Source organism: Apodemus sylvaticus, chromosome 1 (genome assembly GCF_947179515.1).
Source record: "Apodemus sylvaticus chromosome 1, mApoSyl1.1, whole genome shotgun sequence".
NCBI lineage: Eukaryota > Metazoa > Chordata > Mammalia > Rodentia > Muridae > Apodemus > Apodemus sylvaticus.
Window position 1 is genome coordinate 65,843,079 of NC_067472.1, and position 25,488 is coordinate 65,868,566.

General features: G+C 49.9%; 1 protein-coding gene across 1 annotated transcript in view; it reads left to right on the forward strand.

Annotated features, from left to right (window-relative positions):
- Cfap46 (cilia and flagella associated protein 46) overlaps positions 1-24,948 on the forward strand; it is an 85,045-nt gene extending 60,097 nt beyond the window's left edge. The window contains exons 40-59 of the mRNA XM_052173634.1: positions 3,415-3,603; positions 4,455-4,643; positions 6,223-6,357; positions 6,438-6,617; positions 7,158-7,328; positions 8,623-8,720; positions 9,230-9,306; positions 9,734-9,828; positions 10,333-10,430; positions 11,228-11,307; positions 13,842-13,994; positions 18,470-18,540; positions 18,660-18,720; positions 18,795-18,830; positions 19,206-19,308; positions 19,983-20,095; positions 22,096-22,177; positions 22,534-22,670; positions 22,781-22,861; positions 24,827-24,948. Coding sequence (XP_052029594.1) covers positions 3,415-3,603; positions 4,455-4,643; positions 6,223-6,357; positions 6,438-6,617; positions 7,158-7,328; positions 8,623-8,720; positions 9,230-9,306; positions 9,734-9,828; positions 10,333-10,430; positions 11,228-11,307; positions 13,842-13,994; positions 18,470-18,540; positions 18,660-18,720; positions 18,795-18,830; positions 19,206-19,308; positions 19,983-20,095; positions 22,096-22,177; positions 22,534-22,670; positions 22,781-22,861; positions 24,827-24,948 — 2,271 coding nt within the window. The remainder of the gene's footprint in view (positions 1-3,414; positions 3,604-4,454; positions 4,644-6,222; positions 6,358-6,437; positions 6,618-7,157; positions 7,329-8,622; positions 8,721-9,229; positions 9,307-9,733; positions 9,829-10,332; positions 10,431-11,227; positions 11,308-13,841; positions 13,995-18,469; positions 18,541-18,659; positions 18,721-18,794; positions 18,831-19,205; positions 19,309-19,982; positions 20,096-22,095; positions 22,178-22,533; positions 22,671-22,780; positions 22,862-24,826) is intronic.
- The last annotated feature ends 540 nt before the right edge of the window (positions 24,949-25,488 follow it).

A 25,488-nucleotide genomic window follows, 5' to 3' on the forward strand; every position in this document is an offset into this window, starting at 1 on the left:
AAAAAACATCAAGAAGTTTAAGGTGTCATCAGCTGGCGCTCGGGGAATCTGGTGCACTAAATACCTGAACAATAATGATAATGAGAATGATAATAGGCCAGGAATCAATGGGCTCAACCTTTCCCTTAAAAACAAAGAGCAAACTAAATCCAAAATAAGTAGCAGAATAGGAATTAAAGATGGGGTTAAAAAAAAAATCAATGGAATAAATTCACCCTCTCGTCCAAAACAACCCCCAAACCAAACAAAATCCAGTTTCCAAAACCTCGGGCATCAGACAGCCATCTCTGAGCTTAATTCAAGCTGCCACAGCTCCTTAAAGGAGAAAGTCACTAAAGCCAAAGCTGGTTCTTTAAGCTAGATCAGTTGGTAAACTGAGTCAGATTGACCAGACGGTCTGTAAAGGATGTTAATGCCAAATACTAGAAATGAGTGTCCCAGCCCTGCCATGGATTCCCCCTATATTCAAAGGATAGTGAGGGACGTGTGAATTTTACAAGTTAGGTGAAATAGACCCTCACCTGCAATGCCCATTCAGGGAGAAATCACTCTGTGGCACTCTGAAGGAGGGAAGTTGAGTTTGTAACTGAATACTTTACCACAGTGCAAATGGAAAGCCCAGACAGATTTACTGCTGACTTCTACCAAATATTAAAAAGAAAATACCACTTCCAAGAAGGTTACTTTAGAAGGTTAAAGGGGAGGAAATAAATGCTAATTTTTCAATGAGACCAGCTTAACTTGAAACTAAGATAAGGCAGGGTGTGGTCATACACACCTTTCATCCCAGAATTCAGGACAAAGAAGCAAAAGGATCTCTGTGAGTCCCAGGCCAACCAGGTCTACATAGTGAGCTCCAAGACAGTCAGGGCTACAGAGACCCGGTCTCAAGAAAGAACAAAAAGGTTAAAGACATTACAAACAAACCGTGTTGCACATGAACACAGCTAACATGACACTATGCTTACCGGTGAAAGACTTACAGATCCCCCTCCCTAGGGACTCAGTGGTATCTCACCACTTCTACTCAGAATTGTTTGGGAGACTCTAGCCAATGCAATAAGCAAGAAAAGAAAAGCATCTGGAATCAATCAGATTCCATCAGGAGCACGCAAGGAAAATTCTTTTACATAGAAAGCATGATTATGTGGAAAATCATGTAATATACCAAAATAAAAACTACAAGCAAGCTAAATTAAAGTTAATGAGCACATTTAGTTGAGTTGCAGGATTATATAGTATATACATTATATTTTTATACAAAGAACAATTATATATTAAAATGCTATCATTTACTCTTAAAAAATGAAATTTGACTGCCAAAATATGAATGCTTGTAGTCCAAGGACAATAAAACATTTCCAAGAGTAATGAAAAAAGACATAATAATAATAATATATGAAAACAAAAATCTCTAAATCCTATTATGATGACAATTCTTCCTAAACCATTATACTACCTACCACTGGCTTTTTAATAGATGTTAACAGTATTATTTTAAAATATGGAAGGTCTAAAATAGCCAAGACAGTTTTGAAAAAGAAGACTAAAATTAGAAGCCCAATGGTACCTTACTTTAAAGCCTATTAAAGAGTTACAGCAATCAAGACAGCCTGTGGTTAGTTGGAAAGTAGACAGACAGACCAATGGGACAAACCTAGGAATCCAGAAATAAGGGGATGCACAGAGTCTTCAACAGAGGCACAACTCCATGGACACAGGACAGACTTTAGATGGTGTTAGAACAACAAAAAATAGATGTCCAAAAAACGTGAACTCCTGCTCACACCTCAGACTAAGAAGGAAAACAATCCCATATGAATCCAAAACCTAACATGATCCAATAAAAGGATAGCTTGATAAATAGGTCTTCTCTGCAAAACATACTCTCAAGTGGAAGGTGGAAAGCACAGGCTGGGAGAACGCACTTGCAAATTGTATTCCTCGATAGCAGCAATGGAGCAGGAATGCACCAAGAGCTCTCAAAACCTACGGGTAAAATGTTAAGAATGAGCAAGTGATGTGAAAAGACGTTTTCTTGAATGTGTGGAAAACCAGACACACGAAAAGACAAACATCATATGGATGAGGTATCACCATGCTGTGATAAAACAGACAAGAGTCACATCCATATGCTGCCATTTATACAAACTGACTTACCACAAAGCAGCCAGTTGTCACTTGGGAGACAGGAAGGATGTCTTAAGCATGCTATACCAGAAATGGGGACAAACACACGTGTCTTTTTACAATGTGAGGATTTATTGAATAAAAATAAGTTCACAAAGTTTACAAGTTTTAAGGAAAGCAGTTTCCTGCCTACTTTAGTAATGTGGCCAAGGCAAATGCAGGTTCTTGTTTTTGCAATCTTGATTATTAATATTAGCTCTCATATTGCACAGCACAGTAAATACATATGTATGTACAGATGCATGTGCACATTATGTGGGTTACAGAATGAATTCAAGTTAAAGAGCCTACAGCAGGGTTCTTGAGGTTTCAGAGATGGGCTGAGAGAAATTCAAGCAATGTCTATACTGATAAGGAAAAGAAGAAGCTGTTTCTGAGATGTGGGCCTGAGGAAGAGTCATACTTGAAAGCAACAATGTATTCAGCTGCAGAGATAAAAGGGCAGAATCTGGCCAGAGCAGGAATGGCAGGTTCAGGTCTGAATGGGCAATCAATCGGGTAGGCAAGCACAGACAGCTGCTATGTCAACAGTGGGGGACTGAGCAGAGCAGAAGCCCCAGGAACAGTCAGAGATCCTTCTCCTGTGAGTCCATGATACACACACACCTGGTATCAGGTGATAGACTTGTGGAGATCATGCCATCACAGTGCTAGGGGCCGATTACTTTATGGGGGCCAGGTGAGGGAGTCATAACTTTTCCTTGGTCTAATGTCCTGATATGTTCTTGGGCCTGGTTTCCCTAATATGAAATACACCTGTGTGCCCCCTTGATCTCAGTTCACCCCATTAATTGTAGAGAATAGCCCCTTTCTCCCAGGAGTAGTCCATTTATCGGTCTATGCTGCATGGGTAGTACCAGACAGATGGTGATGTTTGTGGGTCCAGCCAGGAGCCCAATCATCTGCTACTGTTCAAAGCTACTTGTGAAACGGAGTCTCTTGGGACAAAGGCCCAGTCTGAAAAGCCACTGAGTGGAGTAACTTAGAGCAAGGAACAGCCTGCTGTCAACACAGGCTCAAGAAAGGCACGGGGAAATAGTGTGAAGACCACGGTCCTTTTCTTGCACTGATGATGTTTGGCCTCTGTCTATTGCTGTGTGAAAATGTACCCATTGCACACTTTGTACTGTCTGTGAGATGTCAGTGTGCCTGGTCAAAGGACTTGCCAATGGTTGGTCTCCTCGGGAAGAGTGCCTTGCTTTACCCATCTCCCAACTGTCTCAGTTACAGAACATCAACTCCCCGCTGATGAGGAGGTTGGCCCGCCTCAAGCTCAGCCTGGCAGAAACCTGCCTGGACATGCTGCAGCTCGTGTGCAAGGAGGCCCTGGAGTTGCAGATGGAGCAGAGCTCCTTTGAGAAACTACTTGCAGACTTCCTTCATAACACCACTGACTACTCATCCATCGGCTTGGTAATAGCAGACAGCCGTAGCTCGTCCTCTCTCCTGGGGGCCTGCCAGCCACACTAAAAGCAGGGTGCCAATCTATGGGACCCAACCACATGCCATGACCACTTCCACACCTTGGTGCAGATAGGCATGGTCTGGTCACCAACAGGACTTAACTAATACCAAAGGGACTTCCTGTGTAGGCTTAAAGCTCCCATTCCCAAGCCTTGGGGTTACTACTCAGTTTATGATAAAGGGCTGATACCAGTCAATTGCATTATCTCAGAGCACTTGCCTAGCTGATCCCTCCTCATCCCCCCACCTCACTGCACCCCATTTCCTCCCAGTGCTTCAAACAGAACGAGTTGAGTAACTGACTACCTGTTTGGAAGAAAACCCTTCTTCAACTCTCTGTCTCTGTCTCCCTGTCTCTGTCTGTCTCTGTCTCTGTCTCTGTCTCTCTCTCTCTCTCTCTCCTTCTCTCCTTCCTTCCTTCTTTTTTTTTCTTACTACTTTTGGCAGTCCTAGGATAGAACCCTAGGCAAGTGCTACACTGGCTTAGCTGTAGCTTCAGCACTTTCTTGTTCTCTTAAACACCATGAAACAAGTCAAGGTGGACATGAATCCTACCATTAACCTCTGTTTATCAGTGAGCTCTCCTTTATAGTAATAGAAGCTGCCTTATATGACCTTTCCAATGTCTATGTCCTAGACACACCCCCTCATGCTACCACAGGACTTTGCAGAGAGAAAGGACATATGTCAAAAGTACCCAGATGTCCCATGCTAGGGAGTTATCTGAGATCCCTGGGTGACTGGGCAGAGGTCACACATGAGAGTCACTGGTGGTGACACACCTCCTTGTCTTCCCAAAGCAATGGTTCTTCCTGAAGCGGACCCTGCCTCACTTGGTGCTAACACAGCTGGAGAGTCTGCAGCCACTGTGTGTGGGCTGCACGGACATCCGTGCCCAGCTCCTGTTCCTGGCTGGCAAGGCTCTCCATCTGCTGTCGGTGCAGACGGATCCGGTGTACCCTTCCTTCTGCTGGGACGAGGAACTCTTGGTAGGCGTACCTTCTTCCCACTGCAGCCTGCTCCCCGATTCCTCCACCTCAGCTGTAGAGTTGGGAGGTCAGAGGTGTTTCACCAATTCAACTAGGGAGGGTCTGGCTCTGGTATCTCTCTGTCTCGGTCACTTGTGTCTGGCTGTGCATAGGTCCCTGGGGATGTCGGAAAGCTCAGGCACTGCCTGAAGTACACTTATGCCCTGGGTGTTGACCTCAATCCTACGATGCAGCAGGGTGGGTGGTGTCTACCTCTGTAACCCTCTTACATACCACACAACCTTGGAAATCTCTAAGAAGGGAAAATACCGCCTTCTCCTCAACTCCTCCCAGGCCCACCTTCTTCTAGGATTGGGGTTCTCTGACAGAAGCAGCTATCCAACTCAGATCCCTAGCAACAGCTCCTGCAAGCCTGTCTGTCTCTGAGCCCCCATCCTAAGAGCCTGAACAGAGGCACTTCCCCAGGATGGTGCCAGCCTCAATCAACAGCTGGAATGGAAGCCCAGCAGACAGGCTCCTGTAGGAACCCTCACATCCCACTGTAGCAAGCCGTGCCCAGGACTCAAAGCCCAGGGAAGCTCCTGGCCGGCTAGCTCTGGAGCCCTGGGCTCAGTTCCCAGGCTGTAGACAGCAGGAGACCAGGAAGACGCATGCTGGGTGAGCAGATGGGGCTGAGGCCCTTGGTGAGCAGGTGTTTGTAGCCTCTGCACAGATAGCAGAGTTGGGGACTTTCAATCCAGGAGCAGGAGCCCCTCCTGTCTGTCCTCAGTTAGGGTCTTTTCAACACAGCGAGGAACAGCTGTCTCTAAACATGCACTGAACCCCCATGTGGAGTTTAGGAGGCTCCAGGGATACGCCCACTTCCTCGCAGGCCCTGCGGCTCCTCCATGTTTGTTCCCTTTCCTTTTCCTTAGGTGTGGCCTGTTGCTGCTGTGTGGCTTCCTGACACCAAAGCTCTCTGTCTCCCAAGCTTCCTTCTTGTTTTCCAGATGAGATCTTTCCTCTTGGCCCATTTCCATGACAATTCCTAAGTTTAAATTGTAGAACTGTCATCCTCTTGAGTTTGTTTATGGGTTCCCAAATACCACTGTGAGATTTCTTCCCTAGTTGGCCTAATGGCTCTATGGTTTTGGTCTGACTTTGGGGGTGCTGTATTGTCACAGACATCTTCTGTTCCTGAGTGCTAGCCTGTTCTCAAAGATGATCTCTATCCTTGGGGATCTGTTACAGCTGCTGGTGGACAGGACCTGGTGGGTCTTGGTAGCACTGACACACTTGGGCAAAGTGTGGAGGTGGCTTCCCTAGATGTAGCTGGGCCAGGGTCCCCAGGCCATCTGTGTAGAGCTAGCTTTTCTCTCACTTTGTGTGCAGGCCATTAAGAGATTGTCTCCTTCTTCCCATCATGTTAATAACACTTTGGACCCTACAAATGCATGGCTCGTGATCAATATTACATGATCACTTACAACTTGAAGGGCCCGCTGATCTCTGCCATTTTTCCCTTCCCTGGCATCTGTGTTTTCCCTGCCAACCAAGCAGGAATCCACAAACACCTCCTACTGTGTGGTGTGCCCTGTAGGTAGGTGCTAAGCAGAACAGCCTGAGATCGCTGGAGACGGACACAGAGGATAGGAGTGTAGACACCTCCTCCAGGAACTCGGTAGTCTTCAAGGAAGCCCCCAAGGAGCAAAACCGGAAGGCTGAGAGTCTGAAGGTATGTAGCACTCCCTACCTGTCCCCTTGTGACCTCTGCCTGAAGAGCCCACCTTAGCTTGAGCTTTGCACTGCCCACAGAAGAAGGTGGTGCTGGCCCAGAGGTTCCTGGCTCAGACATCGGAGGTACTGCTACAGTGCATACAGACTTCTCTGAGCAACAACCTCCTGGACATCGCAGCCACTGCCAGCATAGAGATGGTGGAATGCATTGGTGTCCTGGATCCCATAACCACCTTCCAGTTCCTGACGCTGTCACAGGTATAGACCTCCTCTGCCCATATCCCAAAGGGCCCTTGGCTGTTACCCCAGGGATCAGAGTGCCTTAGTTCCAGCCAGCCATGTTGCTCTCCATTAGACAAGATAGGAGTGGTCCTGTGGTTGAAAGAAGAGCTCCTCCCTGTTCTCTGAGCCTCGGGCCTAGCTAGTCCTCAAGTAATGGAAGCCAGCCATTTAACTGTTCTTATAGCTCAGTGAATACATATTGTACTCACCACCACTCCCCTCATCTCCCCCCAACTCTCTCTCTCTTTCTGTCTCTGTCTGTCTGTCTGTCTGTCTGTCTGTCTCTCTCTCTCTCTCTCTCTCACACACACACACACACACACACACACACGTGTGCACATGCACATACGCACACACACCCCAAGTCTCCACAGTGGGACATACTGATACCTGGCTCGACGGGGCTCCAGCAGAGGATGACTCACACAGATGGCGCCTAGATGCCCACTCGTGGCTCTGTTGCCCTCTGCCTCCCTCCTACGCGGCACACACCAACCACTCTTCTCTCTGCTTTAGAGCTGTTTGACCTCAGAGATGATGCGGAAGGTTCTGCTCACAGCCACGAACAACACGGGCAGCTCACAGCTGGCGGCCCTGCTGCAGCTCCACCAACGACTGAGACAGCAAGACAAGATGTCCACCAGCCTCTTTGCCAGTATAGAGCAGAAGCTGGCGGCCACTTTCAGGGTAACGGGCAGGGGAGCCTGCATACATGCTCCTGTGACCTGCAGGCCTCTGTGCTTGCTTGCTGGGTGCTAAAAGGACAGCTTCTAAGTGATACACACTCTGCCTCTTTTAGCTGGGTGGTGCTACGGGACCTCTCTGTCTCTCTGAATCGCATATGCCCGTGGGTACAGGAGCAAGAAGGCTGAAAGAATTATAGTTCCTTTCCATCCCTTGCCCCAAGGGAACCCAAGTCTTGGTAAAGTCCGGTGAAGAGTCAGTGGCATCTGGCAGCAGGCAGTTATGACACTAGAGAAGTGGCCAGAGCTCCCTAAGAATGTCTAAAGGTTTCTGAAACCCCAAATCCCACCCACCCTGAGACACACTCCTCCAACAAGGCCACACCTCCTGATCCTATCACCTGGGTCACGCTTTCAATTCTATGAGTTTTACGGGATGGGTCTACCTTATTCAAACTCCCATGAGCCTCCACAGATCCCCCGAGGACAGAGATCACCTGTGACGTCAGGCTAACTAGATCAGCAAGAGAAGACAGCACAGCGGTATACCCACACAACAAAACACACTGAAGCAAGGAGAACTTGCTTTTTCATGAACCTGTGTGGGGAGGCTACCCACATACCTGAGATGGCCAGTGGCTAGGCAGGAAAGCAAGCCACCACCAGTAGAAGACCGCTCATAGCCCCTATATAGTAACAATGTGGCCTGTCTCTTCACCTGCCGTATGGGTACGGCCACTGTGAAAGGTCCACTTGGCACTCTGTGTAAGGTTTATGTGGCTCTCTATTTCTTGTTCTTTGACAAACATTTTCTAAGACATCATACCATTTTTTGCAAACCCAAAGCTCTGTGTTGAAGCTATGAGCATTAAACAGCTCACACAGGAGATCTCAGGGCACTCTCCAGGGCCCATGCTGGCTGCCTACCAGGGGCAGTGAGGACCCCGAGGTGTGCAGTCTCTAGGATTACTCAGATTATCCATGTACAAGGCTCACAGGAAGCAGGAGAACTGGGGGTCTGGGTAAACTGACCCCAACCTAGGTCTGCAGCCTGCAGTCCCAGAGCTAAGTGGAAGCCCTTAGCTAGGCTGGAGGAGGCAGAAGGGACCTTGAAGAGATGCTGCTTAGGGTTTCTGGGAACTGCACCAGCAAGCAGGCAGAGCTGGACAATTTAGAGGAGCCAGTGAATTTCTCATGACTCTGCTGCCCCCTTGTGGTACTGATGCGTTCCACAGCCCAAACCCCTCGGGGAGAACAGTGGCCCTGAGTTCTGAGTGACTATCCCCTGTCACACACAGGCATGGCAGAGCCTCTGTGTCACCGATCAGCATTTCAACATCCTGAATGAGATCCCACCTATATTCCGGATCCTCTTTCTTCAGCATTCACAGGACAGGTGAGGCTCTCCTCTCCTATCACTAAATTGCTACCCTGTCCAGAAAGCCAGGCAAGGAGGCATGGACATAGCACCCTCACCACACCGCCTGAGGCAGACTAGGCCATCTGGGAAGCATGCTGAGCAGACTTAGCTAGCCCACTTGATAGGTGTGGGCACTAATGCAATCCAGAGACATAGGAAGCCCTCTTCTGACCCTTCTGGAAAAATATCAGGATGAATTTCCATGGTGATGGGGGGAAGTATTGGGACGAAGGCAGTCTGTGATCTGCACACACACAGGATCTTGCTGTTAGATCTGGGTAGGCCTGAACTGCTGGACCTTTTGTAATTTCACTCTTTCTTGGGTTGTATGGATTGATTTCTGGGCCTCTGTCTGACAAAATAAACATCTGAAGGCAGCTGTTTGGGTGCCAGCTGCCAACTGGAGTGCTAGGCCCCTGAGACCTGTGGGCATTGCTGCTCACCTCCTCTGGGAATGGGCCTGTGACCTTTGTTCTTGCCTGCAGGACTTGTCTGTATGGTGCTGCCTTTGAGAAACCAAAGTCCATGCCTGTACCCAAGGGGAAACTGGGACCAATGGGCGGTAAGCTTGGGTGTAAGCAGGGTTCCTCCCATTGACTCCAGATGGGTTGCAGTGGGTGGGAGAAATCCTTGCCATAGAGTAGGACCCCTTGCTTTCAGATGCAGAGGGGAGGGAAAGGGAGGCTGAACCCAGGACACAAGAGAAAATAGAGGCCCCATATGCTTCTAAGGGACCCAGAGGATCCATGCCTCCCTAGAGCTCCCTCTGTCAATCACCACTGTGTTTGCCTCTGCCTGAGCTTTCTGGGTACCAGCCCTCCTGTTGCCCAGAGAGGAATGGGGAACTCCAATGTGCCCGGAAGACCTTCCCGTCACACGTCTCACCTCTGAGATGTCAAGGTTAAATACCCTCACAAGGATCTCTACCTTCACACAACTCCAGTGGCTCTGCTCTGAGTCCTGTAAAGACCATGGGCTTGTCTCTACAGGTTATTGCAAGGTAACTCGGGTGGCTACGAGTCCAACTGCCATCTTTGACCTGTTGACCAGTATCCAGTGGTTCCGGAGGCCGACACAGATGCAGGTACACAGCAAAATTATGACCTTGAACCCAAGCACTTGAGGCCTGAGACTCTTAAGCCATATTGTTGGCAGCCCATCCCAGGGAAAGCCAAGACTCCAAGGTTGGGTTGGGCTGGGATCCTGGGCCCAGAACTCGAGGATGAAGAGGAAGCCCCGCGAAAGGTGGCAAGCTCTCCTGAGTCCTTCAATTGGATGGGTCTGGCTTCCTCTTCTCTGCAGAGCAGTGTTGCCTGACCTGGGCCTATCCCTATCAGCAGGATACTCTACGGTGTCATCAGAGTACTGGGACAGGGCTGAGATGTCAGGATAACCACTGGGAACATTGTGCTGGGAGGAACGAGAGCTTGCTAGCGCTCTTTCTGGAAGGGCTGGAGCTTAATTATTTCCGGGAGGGGGGGGGTCTTCCTAATTTGCTTCCCAATTGGGTGGCCATCGCATCCAAACACCACTGAACAACAGGCTGTGATTTGGGTTAAGACAGAAATACATTCTGTTGCCTGTTGAGGAGTCATCCCCGTGCCCTCAGAGTCTCAGCAGCATCCTGGAGCACATGGAAGAATATCTGAAGCCCATCGCGCCCCTGTTCACCTTCCCAGATACCAGGTACCAGTGTGTCATTTCCTCTGGACTCCTAAGAGTGAGGGGCAGCCATCTTCCTCACACCAGCTGAAGCTGGTAATAGAAGTAGCTAGAGGCTGTTGTACGTGGAGCTACGAGCCCCACAGTAACCAGAGTCTTCCTGGAGCCCACAGGCCAGGCCAGTTGGGTATAGCTTAAGGGCAGTGCCAATCTCACATCTGGACACAGGAAAGTGCCCATGTGAGCTAAGTAGCCAGTTGTGATGGGCAGACATCCTGGTGTCTGAGATTTCCCTCCATATGGAAACTTGCCTGTAGGTGTTCTGGCCCTACTAAGTTCCTAGCTCTTCTGTGTGTTTTATAGGCAGGAGTCCCACTGCTGCTGCTGTTCCTGCCCCATGACCACCTTGGTCTGAGTCTGATGTGGGAGAACTAACAAGGCCCAGGGCTCAGCCTCTGGCACTCATTTTGGGAGAAAAGAAGGCAGGTGACGGAAGAGCTGGGCATTCTTCTCCAGCAGCACGAGGGCATCCTGAGGTCCCCCCTCTGTTGACACTGTGTGTCAGATGCAGAGATGGCGCTGGGTGTAGTAGCACATGACTTTAATCCCAGTACTCAGGAGGCAGGAAGGTCTCTGAGTTTGAGGCCAGCCTGGTTTATGTAGAGAGCTGTGAGATAGCCAGAGCTACGTGGTGAGACTGTGTCTTTAAAAAGAGAAACATGGCCTAAGCAGTGATCACAGGGTGAGGACTCAGCAGGCTGACGCTTCTCCGAGTGTTTCCCTGTTTCCTAAAGCCTGAACACAGTCACTCTGAATTTCAGAAATCAGATGCCAACAGCTGTCGGTGATGCAGGGAAAAATAAAGGCAGAGAGAAGGAAAGGAAGGTATCTCTCCCTTCAGGTAAGTGGCAGGGACAGACAGACCCACAGGACACTGCTGGTACCTCAGGACCCCGTGGGGGTCCTCGCCCTTCCATCATAGAAAGCTGGGGTGGGTCGGAAGTCACAGGTTTCATGCTCAAACAAGTCCTACCTGAGCATGCTACACAGGAAGCAAGGCTCCTCTCCGTGAGGTCTCCTAGAACACAACCACCCCAGGCTAGGTGGAAGGCCCTAGAAGAGTGGTTCTCAACCTTCCTAATACTGTGATCTCATGTTGCAATGACTCCCCAAACCCTAAAATTATTTTCATTGCTAGTTCATAGCTGTATTTTTGCTAGTGTTACGATTTGTAATGCAAATATCTGTGTTTTCCACTGGTCTTAGGCAACTAGTTGTCCAACCCCTGCCTGCAAAAGGTGTTATGACTCACAGGTTGAAAAGCACTGCCCTAGAAGGTTCTGGGCACTGAGAAGAATTATCAAACAGTGGGTCCATGCTGCCCTTTCTGGGCAAATTATCAATTCCTGGCGCACAGTGCCTTAAGCAAGATCAGTGTGTTGTACCCAGCTCTCAATGCCTGGCCAGACGACAGTCTGCTGGTGCCTCTAGGAAAGATGAGTGTCGCTGCCCTGCCCTGAATTGGGGAGCTCACCAGAGGTGGCCGTGGGAAAGGGCGCTGTCTTGTCCACCTGGCACCCATGCGTGGTCTCTGATGGTGATCTTGTGTGTGCAGTAATTTTAGCACAACCCCTGCTGTTTTCACTAGACTGGGAGGATACTCTAGCTGTGTGGCTACTGGCAGGAAGGTCAAGTGTGGGCCATCCTGTCTCTTGGCTACTTTGATTTTACTAATGAACGACTCCTTTAAAAGGCAATTTCCTATGTTAAATTTTGTCTCCTTGTCGAGCTCCACAAAGAACTGAGGGATGGCAAAGGGGGTGGCTGCTTGCTCCCTCCTCCACCACCCCTCAAGCTTTCTCCCAAGTCGATCTGGCCACATTGCCATGAGCCAGATGAAGCGAACACCCCAAGAACCGCAGATTGCAAATGTGCAACGGCCTAAATTAGGGGGGGGGTGGGGGGGGTGGGGGGTGGGGGGGTGGGGGTTGCTCAGAAGCACCGCAGCAACCAGAGAGCTGAGTGCAGGTTTCATGTTCTGTGGGCTGGCCAGTCAGTCCCTGTGGCCTCTCTCCTGACCTGAGTCTCTGCCCTCCCTGTACTGAACTCCCAGGATTGAAAACAGAGCAAAGAGTCACTGCTAGGTTTCGAGCAAACCTGTTCTTGCTTTGAAAATTAAGAAAATCCAGTTGAGGGGCTGGAGAGATGGCTCAGCGGTCAAGAGCACTAGCTGTTCTTCCAAAGGTCCTGAGTTCAAATCCCAGCAACCACATGGTGGCTCACGACCATCCATAACAAGATCTGACCCTCTCTTCTGGGGTGTCTGAAGACAGCGAGAGTGTACTTACATATAATAAGTAAATAAATCTTAGAAAGAAAGAAAGAAAGAAAGAAAGAAAGAAAGAAAGAAAGAAAGAAAGAAAGAAAGAAAGAAAGAAGAAAGAAAGAAAATCCAGTTGAAGCCTGGTGGTGGTGGCACATGCCTTTAATCCCAGCACTCAGGAGGCAGAGGCAGGTGAATCTCTGTGAGTCGGACAGAAAGAAAGAAAGAAAGAAAGAAGAAAGAAGAAAGAAAGAAAATCCAGTTGAAGCCTGGTGGTGGTGGCACATGCCTTTAATCCCAGCACTCAGGAGGCAGAGGCAGGTGGATCTCTGTGAGTCGGACACCAGCTTGGTTCCAGGACAGCCAGGACTAGACAGAGAAACCCTGTCTTGAGAAAAGAAAGAAAGAAAGAAAGAAAGAAAGAAAGAAAGAAAGAAAGAAAGAAAGAAAGAAAGAAAGAAAGAAAGAAGAAAGAAAGAAAGAAAGAAAGAAAGAAAGAAGAAAGAAAAAGAAAGAAAAAGAAAAGAGGGAGGGAGAGATGGGAGAGAATGAATGAATGGATCCAGTTGAAGTGCCTGTGGCCCCACTTCTGGATATCAGCATAACTGTGTGCAGAGTGGCAGTACCTAGTCAGTCAGTGGCCCACACCCATGGCCACAGAGAGGCTACCAGTGTGGTCATGAGGGTGAGCCTTCCTTCCAGGGCTCTCTGAAGGACTGACCATCTGAAAAGTCCTCTGAGAGGAGTTGTCATCAGCCTGGATATTACACGGCCTGCCTTGGGGGTTAGGTATCTTGAGATGCGGCATCCTATAAGGTGTACTATTACCAACAACTCCATCCAGGTCCATGTCTTAAACTTGATCTCACCATCAAAACCAGTGGCAGCCTGAGGGACCCTAGCGTGTCACCAATGCAGCCACGCCTCTGCAAGCTGGGCTGGGGACATAGTCTTCCCTCATATCCCCATGCCTGGGACAGCAGCCACCAGGCCAGTCATCTAGCCACCAAGTCAGGGCTCAGAGGAATGAAGCTGGACGAAGCTCCAGGCCTGCCCCGCCCTCAGAGCTGGTCTCCCCTTGTGTCTGAGCTGCTGTCATTTCCATTCCACAGGGCAGCCTGACCCTGAGTACCTGATCCTGATCGCGGACAAGCTCCTCCTAGAGCTGCCCCTGGAGGGGCTCTCCATGTTCAATGAGGTCACCTCCCTGTCACGAGATTTTTCTCTCCAGATGCTGTGGAACCGTCTCCATAAGGAGGAGATAGGTGAGTAAGTAGTACTTTAGCCACAGCAGTACTTAATTTTAAAATGGAAAAATTTAAATTACTTTTCAGATGAAAATATTGTTAACTCCCATCAAAAAGTAACAAGGCAGTGGGGGTGCAGCCCAGCGTTGAGTGATTGGCTTCTGCGTACAAGGCGTGGCTTCTATACCCAACATTGAAGATGATCGTCAAGGGTTCTCACATCTTCCTTGGTCCTTACCCATTCGAAATCACTTCCAGAATAGATACCTTGTGCTGTGAACAGAAAGCCTACTTGAATCCATGTTTCATGGGTGCTGATACCACAGCAAAGAAGAATCCCACTGAGTGAAGGATCTGATGCCCAGAATCATTTGGCTAGACATTGTAGGGCGCTGAGACAAGGTGGGTGCTGAGTCAGGCACCTATGACACTGCAGGATGGTCCAGGCTGCGAAAGTCCTCCAAACTGCTCCTGGGACGTGAGGAGATGGTATTGTTACTCTGTTCTAAATGCCCCGGCAGATGCACATATACTCCTCAGTACCTGCCCAATGTTCTGGGTTCACAAATGAACCCAAACACACACACACACACACACACACACACACACACACACAGCCTTCTATTTTAATATGCCTCAAACAGCACAATGGCTGGGCACTTCCCTGTAGCTAACACACTCCCTCCAATATTCCTGAATTATCGCTTATTAAGATCTTTATTTTATCTTGGTCACCACGATGTAGCCCTGATGGGCCACCATTCCCAACTCTTACATGTTGTTAGTGTCTAGGTCTCTCTGCCCTACACAATCCTGTCTCTAGCAGGAATTCAGTCCTGGCTGACATGAGCTGGGTGCCCTGTGGGGTTTGAGCTAAGCCTGCAGCTCTGATTTCTAGCTTCTGATCCCTGGGGCTTTATCCATCCCTGTCCCAAAAGAGTCACATAGTATAGAGGTAGCCCTCCTAAGGCCTGGTGGTGTCTTCTCTCCTTTCTTGACAATGGCAATTTTCCTCTTCCCCCAAGGTGGTCCTTTCCTGGGAGCCTCAAAGCCCCCCCACCCACCCCACCCCTATCTCCCTGCCCTCCCCCCCCCCGCAACAACTTTATTTACCAATTAGAACCAGCTGGTACAGGCCCAGTCAGCATCTCACTGGAAGACATGCCAGTTTCTGTGAATTTGGGGAACCCAATTAACATAAAATAAGCAACAAACCAAATCCACAACAGGGGCATACTGACACTTCAGAATACATGTTTGTACATCAATAAATACCGAAGTAGAGCTGAAAATACAGCTCAGTAGTAGAGCATTTGCCCAGCACACACAAGGCTCTGGGTTCTAAAACCAGGACTGCAGAAAGGGAAAAACATTCAGTGCTCAGTAAATACCAAGTTAAGTCAAATAACCTGGACTTCCACTGTCCCTCCACATAAAACAGTAAGTGTCACATTCTTCCGTCCAACCACAATGACAAGAAACCAGGCAGAAAAGAGAAAAAAACAAGGGCCCAATCAACCCAAGACCAGTGGCACACACAGCCCAAGAGAGGGGAGGTGCATCGTGAGCCCCACACTGACACAGGGCATGGGCTTAATTCTGTGCCCAAAAGGCTATTCCTGACATGGGGCTAAGATCCTGGAGGGGAAACTGAGTTCAGAAACATCATAGCAAGAAGTGATGAGTGCTTAAGAGGGCCTCCAGCGGACCCTGTGGGGGTCTCCAGCGGACCCTGTGGGGGCCATCAGGGGCAGGGTGAGCAATCCAAAGGCCAGGGAAAGAAACAAGCAGCCATGAAGCAAAGCTGTGATAATTTTATTTTAAAAAATTATTTTAAAAATCTATTTTGAGCAAAAACTTGAGTGAAAGAAAGCAATAGCAATGCTGTGGGATTTTATAGCACGTACAACAAGAGCAGAGCAAGAGCTGGTGGGAGGGTGGGTGGGCGCAGACTGTGCAGGAGGCCCTGCTGTCTGTGCCGCAGCATAGTATCATTGAAAGGGAGACTGCAACAAAACGTAAAGTAAACCCTGGGGCAAGCACTAAGAACCTCCCAAGCCCCAGAGTTCACCCTAGATCTGCAGGGAGGAAGGGAAGCTGACGTAGGATGTAGGAGGCATACAGGCATGCGCGGAGGTTCCACGCCCGTCTCCCCCGGCAGCGGCTACAGGGGCTGCAGTTAAGCAGGTTGGTGTGAAGGGTGAGGACTGAAGGTCAATGGATGAGCGGTTTTGCAATGACGGGTACACGCAGTGGGTGTCCGTCAGAGGAAATGGAAGCAGCCGGTTCTCCCATGTCTGTGGCATTCTTCGTACACAGCCGTCTAAGTGGCCATCACTGGGGCAAATGGTTATGAAAGATGGACCGTATCTACACAAGAGAGCACATCCAGCCACAGAAAAGAAGGAAGTCTCGCTTTAAGAGAGCAGGATGAGCCTGGGGGACATGGAGCCAGGCACAGACACTGTCACTCACACTGGGACTTTTATAAGCTTTGACTCCTTATGACCTCATAAAGGAGGGCAGGGGCTGGCAGTAGGGAGTTGGCACAAAATTCGAGTTGGCAGAAAAGGTTTTGAGAGTTCACTTGAGCGACATGGTGATGTGGCCGATGCCGTGCCGTATGTTCTGAAGTGGCTAAGGGTGGAGTTTAGGTAAATTTGCCAACGCCCTGAGAGGGGAATGTGTAGCGTGACCATCTGGCGGGCTTGGCTCCACCAGGCTCCACCCGTCTGCAGTACGTGCATGCTTCAGAATCGCCTACCACGTACCAACTGTACCAACTGTGTTTGCTAATCCAAGTAAAAGATGAATGATTGAATGGAACACTTTAAATAAATAGTTAGATTAAGAGGCTCTCCATTTCAAGTAGCAGAGAAGATGAAGAGGCACGTGCTTTGTCCACTGTTGCTAGGAACGCTGGTGTTGATGGGAGTGACTCCCAGGAGAACCACTGGGGAAACAGTCGAGTGGACAAAAGCTACATGCTGGCCCACAGGCGACCCATGCTCTGTCCCCTAGGCCTTTACATAAGAGATGTGAAGGCAGTGTAGCCATAAAAACTCTCAGATTGTACCCCTCCCCTTGACAGCCCAAACCTGGAAGCCACTGAACTGAACCACTCAAGGCCATGTTCTTGCACAATTGTAGGGACTTGATCTGATGGGGGGGGGGGGAGAAATGGCCATACACATATATACAGAGAGAGAAGAGGGGGAGGAGAAAGAGAGGTAGAGAAGGAGGGGGAGGGAGGAGAGGGAGGGGGAGGGAAGGGGAGGGAGGGAAAGAGAGACTCTGGGATTGGGTAGACCAGGCTCTCTGATGGAGAAGTCACAGGACTCTGGAAGCTCAGCATGTTTATTATATACAGTTGAACAAAGAGGCAGGATTATTGTATAAAGCTGGACAAGGAAGCAGGGTTATTACATATAGATAAGCAAAGGGGCAAAATTATTATGTAGAGATAAACAAATTAGCTAATCTGTGTAGGAGTAGTCTGTGTCAGGGAGCAGTATACTGTAAAGAACTGGGGGGAGAAAGCCATGGTGGTCATTTTCTTCACACAACACCAACACTGTTGTTTCCCTCTGAGCTTTGGGGTGTGGGACAGAGTTTGTCATTTTCCCATGGGTCTGAGGCTACGATACCGGACATGGCCACACCCCTGTCAACAGCACGTATTCACTAGGCCTTCCTCTGCTCCTCACAACTGAGCAGCCACTTAATGGTCATTTGAACCCCCACTTGGATGGATGGGAGCATGTCAGCACTGAGGAGACTATGCCCAGGGAGAGACTCGGAAGAGGGCATACAGCAGATGCCTTTGTTTTTATAAAATTCTGGAAGATACAAACTGATTTCCACTTAGAAAGCAAGTAAGTAACTACTTGGTGAGGATTAAGGCCTCAAGAAGTGCAAGGCTGAGATGTACCTGAAGGACTGTGGGAAGGTCAGCTCTGACTCTAAGAGAGCCAAGTTCCTTCCTTGTGTGTCCCCGAGAAGCGTCTTTGGCAAAATGGGGATGGCAGAGAGCCATGGTCGGCTCCCACTCCCTGTGGATGTCCCATCCTGGAGGGTATAACAGGAGTGAAAGGCATGGGGTGGAGGAGGAGGAAGACGACCACAGTGGAACACAGAGCTATTCACACGAAGTCAGAAAGACCTGCCTTCTGGGGAGAGCTCAGCATAGCAACGATACGGGCTCTAAATCTCTGCAGAGGCTCTGCAGCCATCAGGGGTGCAAATACCTGGTGAGCTCCTTGTGTGGAATACGGTCAGAAATGGGTGCCTATAAGCCTATAAGTCTTTCCTCAGAAGCTTTCCTTGGGCCTACAAAGTTTTGTGTTTTGACATGACAAAAGTTAAAAAATAATAATCAATTGTTTTCGCCGAGTCAGACTCACAAACTCAGAACTGAACAACTGAGCAGTCTCTAGTGCCTTTGAGGCATCGTGTGCCCACCGATGCCTCATTCCTGTCCTTGTCCTCCACAGAGGGCAGTGTGAAGAAAGAGGTCAAGAACAAGGACGTAAAGAAGAAACCTCCAGCAAAGAAGGTCTTAAAGGTGGGTGGGTGGGAGCCCGGGACTCCACACTCCTCTCAGCTTGGGTTCAGTCAGGCCCACGGGATCTGCCGAGGCCCCGCTGGTGAGCCCAGGCGTTGACACCCCCATCTGTGCTGCAGAGCACCGTGATCCGGATCATCCCCCCAGAATGCTCCCTAATCGACTCGGACACCATCAAGTGTATCCTTCGATGGTGGGTGCTTATGGCCCCAGGGTTCTGCTTTGGTTCCTGTTTGTCCTTGACACAGACCCAGTTGTTGTGGACCCTTATGAGGAGGCCCGGGGCAAAGGTAAGAACATCACACAGGCTCCTGGCATGGAAGCCAAGGCGAGCCAAACAGGCCTTGTGCCAGCTGCTCTCATGGCTATATGGAAATCTCCTCAAGTGGCCTTGGAGCCTTGGGTCTGAATACAAGTTGACCGTCTTGGCATTCTAAATACTTTGATTCACTGGGGCTTCCTCCTCCCCTCAACTCTCACTCCCCCCCTTCCTTCTCTTCCTACTATTTATCCTTCTCTACCAAGTCCTCCAACTGTAGAAGAAAGGATTCTCACCTGTGCTTAAAACTCACTCCTCCCCAGCCTATTTCCCAGCACAGGGGCACAGGAGCCCATCCCCCATGCCTTGATGTGGAAGTCACAGCCTCTTTCAATTCTTCCTGCAGACTTACTGAGACCTGTCTTAGTAACCCAGGAAATCTTGGATAAGTACCGAGACTCGTTTGCCGCACGTTGGATGGGGTACCTGGGAAGCAACCACTTTCCAAGGTTGGGTCCTAGGTCTTTAATAGCTAACTAGAGAGGCTGGTGCCTATGTGTGATACCTTCCCTGCTAGCTAGGCCTGCCCTATAGAGCCCAGGGCACAGCACTAAGTAAAGGACACAGTAATAGTCTCAGGGTCACTCTCCCACACACGATCTGGCCAGGTAACATCAGATCCCCTCAGGCCAAACCTCCCAATGAAGACACACTGCTAGGATAGTCACACGCTGGCCCCATGGGCATGCATTCTGTCATTCCTGTCTCTTGGTGCTGATGGGCCTGGAGCAGAGGTACAAGGGCATAGAGGTACAAGCCAGTTGGTACAGGGGCATAGAGGTACAGGAGTGAGCCTGCGCAGGGCGAGGGGTGGAGCACAGAGGTCAGAGCTGGTGACGAAGGCCATACCGAGTCCCTGTGTCCCATATTGGAGGCGCTATGGTACTTAGCACTGGCATGAGATGCATGTTTGTTCCTAGATCAGCTCATCCCTGGGGGCTGGGGGTAGGGGTGGGGGTGAGGGGTCCATCTGAGGCCAGCTGTGCACTGGGTAAACAAAACTAATGTGGGCCCCACAGCAGAATAAAGGGTTTAGTGCAGGTGGCAGGGGACATTCCCTGCTGGAAGGAGGGGTTGCAGGAGTATTCCCCTAGGCCAGATGTGGTGTTTTCTCCCTGTGCAGCCAGTCTGACTGGGAGCAGGTACTGGACAGCTGCAGAGGCTTTTTCTTCTACGGGATGGAGACCTTCCTGTCCCACCTAGAAACAGAAAGACTGGTAGCCATGGATCTGCAAGGTGAGGCCCCTTCCCCGTTGACAGCCCCAGCCCGGGGCCTGCAGGCACATATGGGATCCTAGGGAGGAAAGCAAGGCCACTGCCACTTGATCCATTGTTCAGGGCAATGCTTCAGGGAGCCATAGCACCCTCCCCTAACCTGTGGTCTATCTGAAAACTGTCCCCGAACTCCATTTCCAACAGTAGTATGGCAGCCACGGGGTCACTCACCCTCCTGGTTGCCCTCAGCACCTCCTCCTATGCAGAGGACCCCTGTTCAGATCTCCAGACTCCCACAGATGAGCATCAGATGTGAAGTGTCACCTCAAAGAACCCTGCAGAACCTTCCCAGTCTGAGCATGGGCATTCAGGAGCCTTGTTCTTTCTGTGTGTCTACTAACAGCAGGCTCAGGGCTATCATGGAAATGCTGTGCCCAGATATACCAGAGACTAAAAGGGTTCAGAAGCCAAGTAGAGGGCACCACAGGTGGGAAGTGACCTAGGCTAAGTTCAGAGATCAATGAAAACAGTACCTCTTGGCATGTTGAGCACAGTGTGCTTACAGGCACCTTGCCAGAAGTGTCATGCTAACCCAAGCACCCATAGCACACAGCACACAGCAGCAGCAGGCTCAGCGTTCAGACGTTTGGAGTGTTGCAGTGTGCTGGTCTTTGTGGTCCACAGTCATCTTGGCCCCAAGCCATGGACCCTCTGGTGTGTTTGTGTTTCTCTGAGGTTCCCCAGGGTCCTTTACCTGACTGTAGGAGGATGCTTTTGTTGGACTGCTTAGGGATAGTCACCATGCACCGACAATGGATAAGCCTTTCCTGGATCCCAAAGATGTCACTTCCTCCCTTGTGAAGGATATGGCCCCTTGCATGGTATCTCAGTAGGGGTTTCTATTCCTGCACAAAACATCATGACCAAGAAGCAAGTTGGGGAGGAAAGGGTTTATTCAACCTACACTTTCCACAGTGCTGTTCATCACCAAAGGAAGTCAGGACTGGAACTCAAGCAGGTCAGGAAGCAGGAGCTGATGCAGAGGCCATGGAGGGATGTTTCTTACTGACTTGCTTCCCTGCCTTGCTCAGCTTACTTTCTTATAGAACCCAAGACTACCAGCCCAAGGATGGTACCACCTACAAGGGGTCCTCCCCACCTTGATCACTAATTGAGAAAATAATCCCTTACAGCTGGATCTCATGGAGGCATTTCCTCACCTGAAGCTCCTTTTTCTGTCATAACTCCAGCTTGTGTCAAGTTGACACACAAAACCAGCCAGGACACATGGTTATATAGACACTGTCTGGTTGTTCTGTCCACACTAAGACACCAGTGCTCACCATGGCCACAGTCTATTCCCATGCTGACCAGGTCTATTTCATCAGCTGTTAGCCCTGGACATGTATGGAATACATGTGTGGAATGAACAGCCCCATCATCAGAAGCACAGGTAGACATTTTGCCTATGGGAACACTCTCCAAAGCTCATCTCACCTCTGTGCCCACACGGGTCCTGTAGATGGCCACACCAGGACCATGCACTGCTACTTGTTTCAGTGGGCATTCCTGTCTAGGGTGGCCCACTAACCCAAAAGTACTCATGACCATCTTACATCCCAGAAACCCTTATATCTGCAGCAAGCTGAGGGGTAATAATCTTGGTCAGCTTCCACGGCCCTCTAGTCTGCAAAGTTCCTTTAGCCAGACCCTCTCTGGGACCAGCTTCTCATACCATCCTCACAGGTATACACTGAGGTTCCTTCTCTCTCTCGGCACCAGTATGGAATGTCAGAAGCTTCCATAAATGATGGGGGAGCAGAGTTCTCTATGCTAGGAAGAATTAGAAGTGGCCCTAAGCAGGCTTACTCCCTGTTTCCTGTGTGTGATCAATGGGTTGAAAGAACCTGGAAAGAACATGTTGAAAGTCCAAGCATCAGGTTGATTGATCAGAGTGCAGCTCCCACAGGGCTCTGGTAATGGTGTGGGTGATTACTGAGGAGCCTCACTGTGTTCTGCAGAGTGTCAGATGATGATCCTGCTGGACTTGACAAGGTCCTCTCATAGCCGGAAGCGGAAGATAGAAACCTCAGAGGGCCAGAGGTACCCACTGTTCTTGTTGTGTCACCACTAGCCTATGGTTTGGGAAGGGGGTGTTATGAGCAAGTGCCAATATATCTTACCCCAGGGACTGGTGGGCTACCAGGGCCGACTGGCCAACACCTTCTATCTAATGGTACCAACTCCCACTGTGGGCTCCATGCTAGGCCTGGGAACTGCCACTAGACAGATTTGACAATACTTAAAAATGCTATTTCCTGTTAAATAGCATTTAACTTTTGTGGGTGAGATTCAGAAGTATAAAATCCCTGGCCCACACATGCAGTCTAGCAGCTGGTGCAGGGGAGGATGGAGGGAGCACCATCAACCCCTTGGTGCCAGTCCATGTATCTCTACAGTATCTCACAGCGGTCCTTGGAGAGGCCCATTGAGACTGCCATCCTTCTGAGTCTGATAGGGGTTGAGAGCATTGTCAACAACCAGTGGCCCACACTGCTGAAGGACAACATGCTGAGGGCCACCATCCTGTGGGACAGTGAGTGGCACCCCGGCTATCCCAAAGTCTTTTGGGGCTTTTGCTAAAAGCCTTCCAAGAGTGTCTGTAGTCCACCTGAACAGACTTTTCTCTCCCTTCTCCACCCCCAGACATGTTAGCAATTGGCAAGCCACTTGGAAAAACAGTTCGTCTCATTCATATGTTACAACGCAATGAAACAGGTAGCCAAGGTAAGGCAGAGGCTGCCCTCCCATTTGTTTGTCGGTGTAAGCCCCTGGGGTTACATTGTGTTCATTGACCCTCAGGGATAGGGTGTCCCCACTTCAGGAGGGAGAGTGAAGAGTGGGAGAGTGGGAGAGTGAAGGAAAGAGGGAGTGAAGAAGGAAAGAAAGCAGGAAGGAAAAGGGAGGGAGGGAGGGAGGGAGGGAGGGAGGGAGGGAGTGCATGGGCCAACAATCATTGTCCTCGTGGAGAAGACAATGCAGTCTGGTCAGCCTCTGCGTGACCTGTAGGTGAACAAGATCCTCAGTTCCATAGGATGCCAGCCTTTAGCCCTCCACAAAAACACAGAGAGAAAGAGAGGGGGAGGGGTGGAAGGGTGGGAGAGAGGGAAGGAGGGAGGGAGGGAGGGAGGGAGGGAGGGAATGTGGAAAAGAAAGGGAGGGAGGGAGCAAAGCAAGAGTTCAGCTGTACTCTGAAGAGATGGGGAGATGTGGGTGATCCCCCAGCTTTCCCTCTTCACAGGGGGACGGCTTTGGGGAGTTGGCCACCTAGGCTACCCAGTCCATGAGCCCCACAGGGCCACCTGGTCTTCCTCAACCCAGACAAGAAAACCTCCAGGAAGAGGAACTCCCAGACTGAGGATGACACTCGAGCCAGGAAGACCCTCCGCCTTGTATCTCCTGTCCCTGTAAAAGTTCAGTCTTCTAGCTCAGGCGTTAGGCTTCAGGCAGGGTTACTGGGTGTTGCCTGTTCTAGATGAGACAAACTCCACCTACTCATCCTTCAAAACAAACCTTGTGCCAAGATGTGCCGGCTGCAGTGAAGGAATTTGCAGATAAATTTCATATGTGGATACTAGGGTTAAAAAAAAATCAGATAAAACTCTAGCTAATTGCATTTAGCAATATGCTAAAGTGAAAATGTACCATAACTCAGAAAGATTTATCCTGGGAGGATTTAAAAATTGAGAAATCCGAAATACATTCAATACAACTCAGTAGGAGATTAAGCTTTTGAAAGCTTCCCCAGTGCCTGAGATGTAGTTGCCAGGGTGGGGGCAGGGAGTTGAGTGTGCAACTGAGTCTGAGCGAACGAATGAGTGGCTGAATGAATGAATGAAGAGGAAACACGTGGGTGGGTGAGTGAATGGATGAACTCGGATGTTCACGAGTAAACTAGTAAGTCGAAGGGTGAATTAAGTGGGTAAGTGATAGAGTGAGTGGGCGAATGAGTGGGAGTGGATGAATGAGTGAGTATGAGTTAGCGGAGTGAATGGATAAGTTTGTGGTAGAGCAAGTGACTGAGCAGCCAAGTAGAGGAAGAGGGACCAGAGAGGTAGACAAAGGTGGTGTTGTCTGGCTCCTTCCTAGCAAACCAGAAAAAGTACCGGGCATGACTCCTCCCAGCTCCTTCTGCTACCACAGAGTGGGCTAGCATGTTGTTTTGCCAGAAATGGAGAAAGGGCCTCATGACCACTGCCATCAGCGCTGGTCCTCCGGTTCCTGTCAGCACAGAGGAGCCCAAGCTGAAGCAATCTGCGTGTTCTTGGAAGAAAGGAGCCCACCCCTGTGGGTTGTCCTTCCCAGGGCAGGAGTGCCTCTCCATCTCACAGAGGGGGTTATGAGGCCAGTCTCCAGCCTTAAGATGTCTCATGGAGTCTGGTGAAGGTAGAGAGGTAGATAGGGGTCAGGCATGGTTCTATCCTGGTCCTGTCATTGACAACCCACCGACAGCCACGGAACCAGACCCTCATAGTTTCCATACCTTGCCTACACCAAGGAATGGGAGTTAACAGGGCTGCTGTGGTCAGGCTGCAGGGACAACTCAAGGCCCCCTGTGACCAGAAGCACCACCCTACTCCCCAGTGCTCCCCTCTCCCTGGCACCATGCCCTTGTGAAGCTGGACATCCCAGCAGGGCACAGACTACTGCCAGAGAGCTCTGGGACTCACAGGTTGTGTCTGTGCTCCACAGATGCGGGACCCCAGACCTCCAGGGATGAGCCGCTCTCTGGCTTGAAGCCTCACCACCTTGAGTCACTCGCCACAGCCCTCAACTGGGTTCTGTATGGTCTGCCTCACCAAGCCATCGTGTGAGCTAAACCCTGGAGTCTTTGTGAAGCCGCTATCCCTAGATCTACCCCTCCGTGCCGCCTCTCCACTCAGGGCTCTTTCCCCACTTTCTGGGGCTCACCCCAGCCTTGATACAGTCTGACATCTGTCCTTCTGTCCACAATGCATAATCCCGAGAAGACAGCCATCGCTGAGTGTAGCACCTAGGCTCTTGCTAATTCTTGTTAGCCTGCAAGTTTGTTTTTAGTTTCAGTATTTTAGTAAACAACAAAATAAAGTGTATGGTGTGTTTCTGGAAATTCCGGGCAGGATCTGGGGCTTCCGGCTAGGTTCACCAGCACACTCTGGCTCCATCAAAGCTGACAGGAGCATGTTATACCCGAGTGACGCCAGATGCACCATACCTGCCCCACACTCTGGAGATGAATGTGATCATCCTGTCCCCTGTCTTGCGGCTGTTGTGTCGGGGCTCTTGGGGAAAGGGGAGGAGACCCATCTCCTATGTGGACCTTCTGCACTTCCAAACAGGCTTTTCTTGATATGGCAGTCAAGGGTGGCCTACAA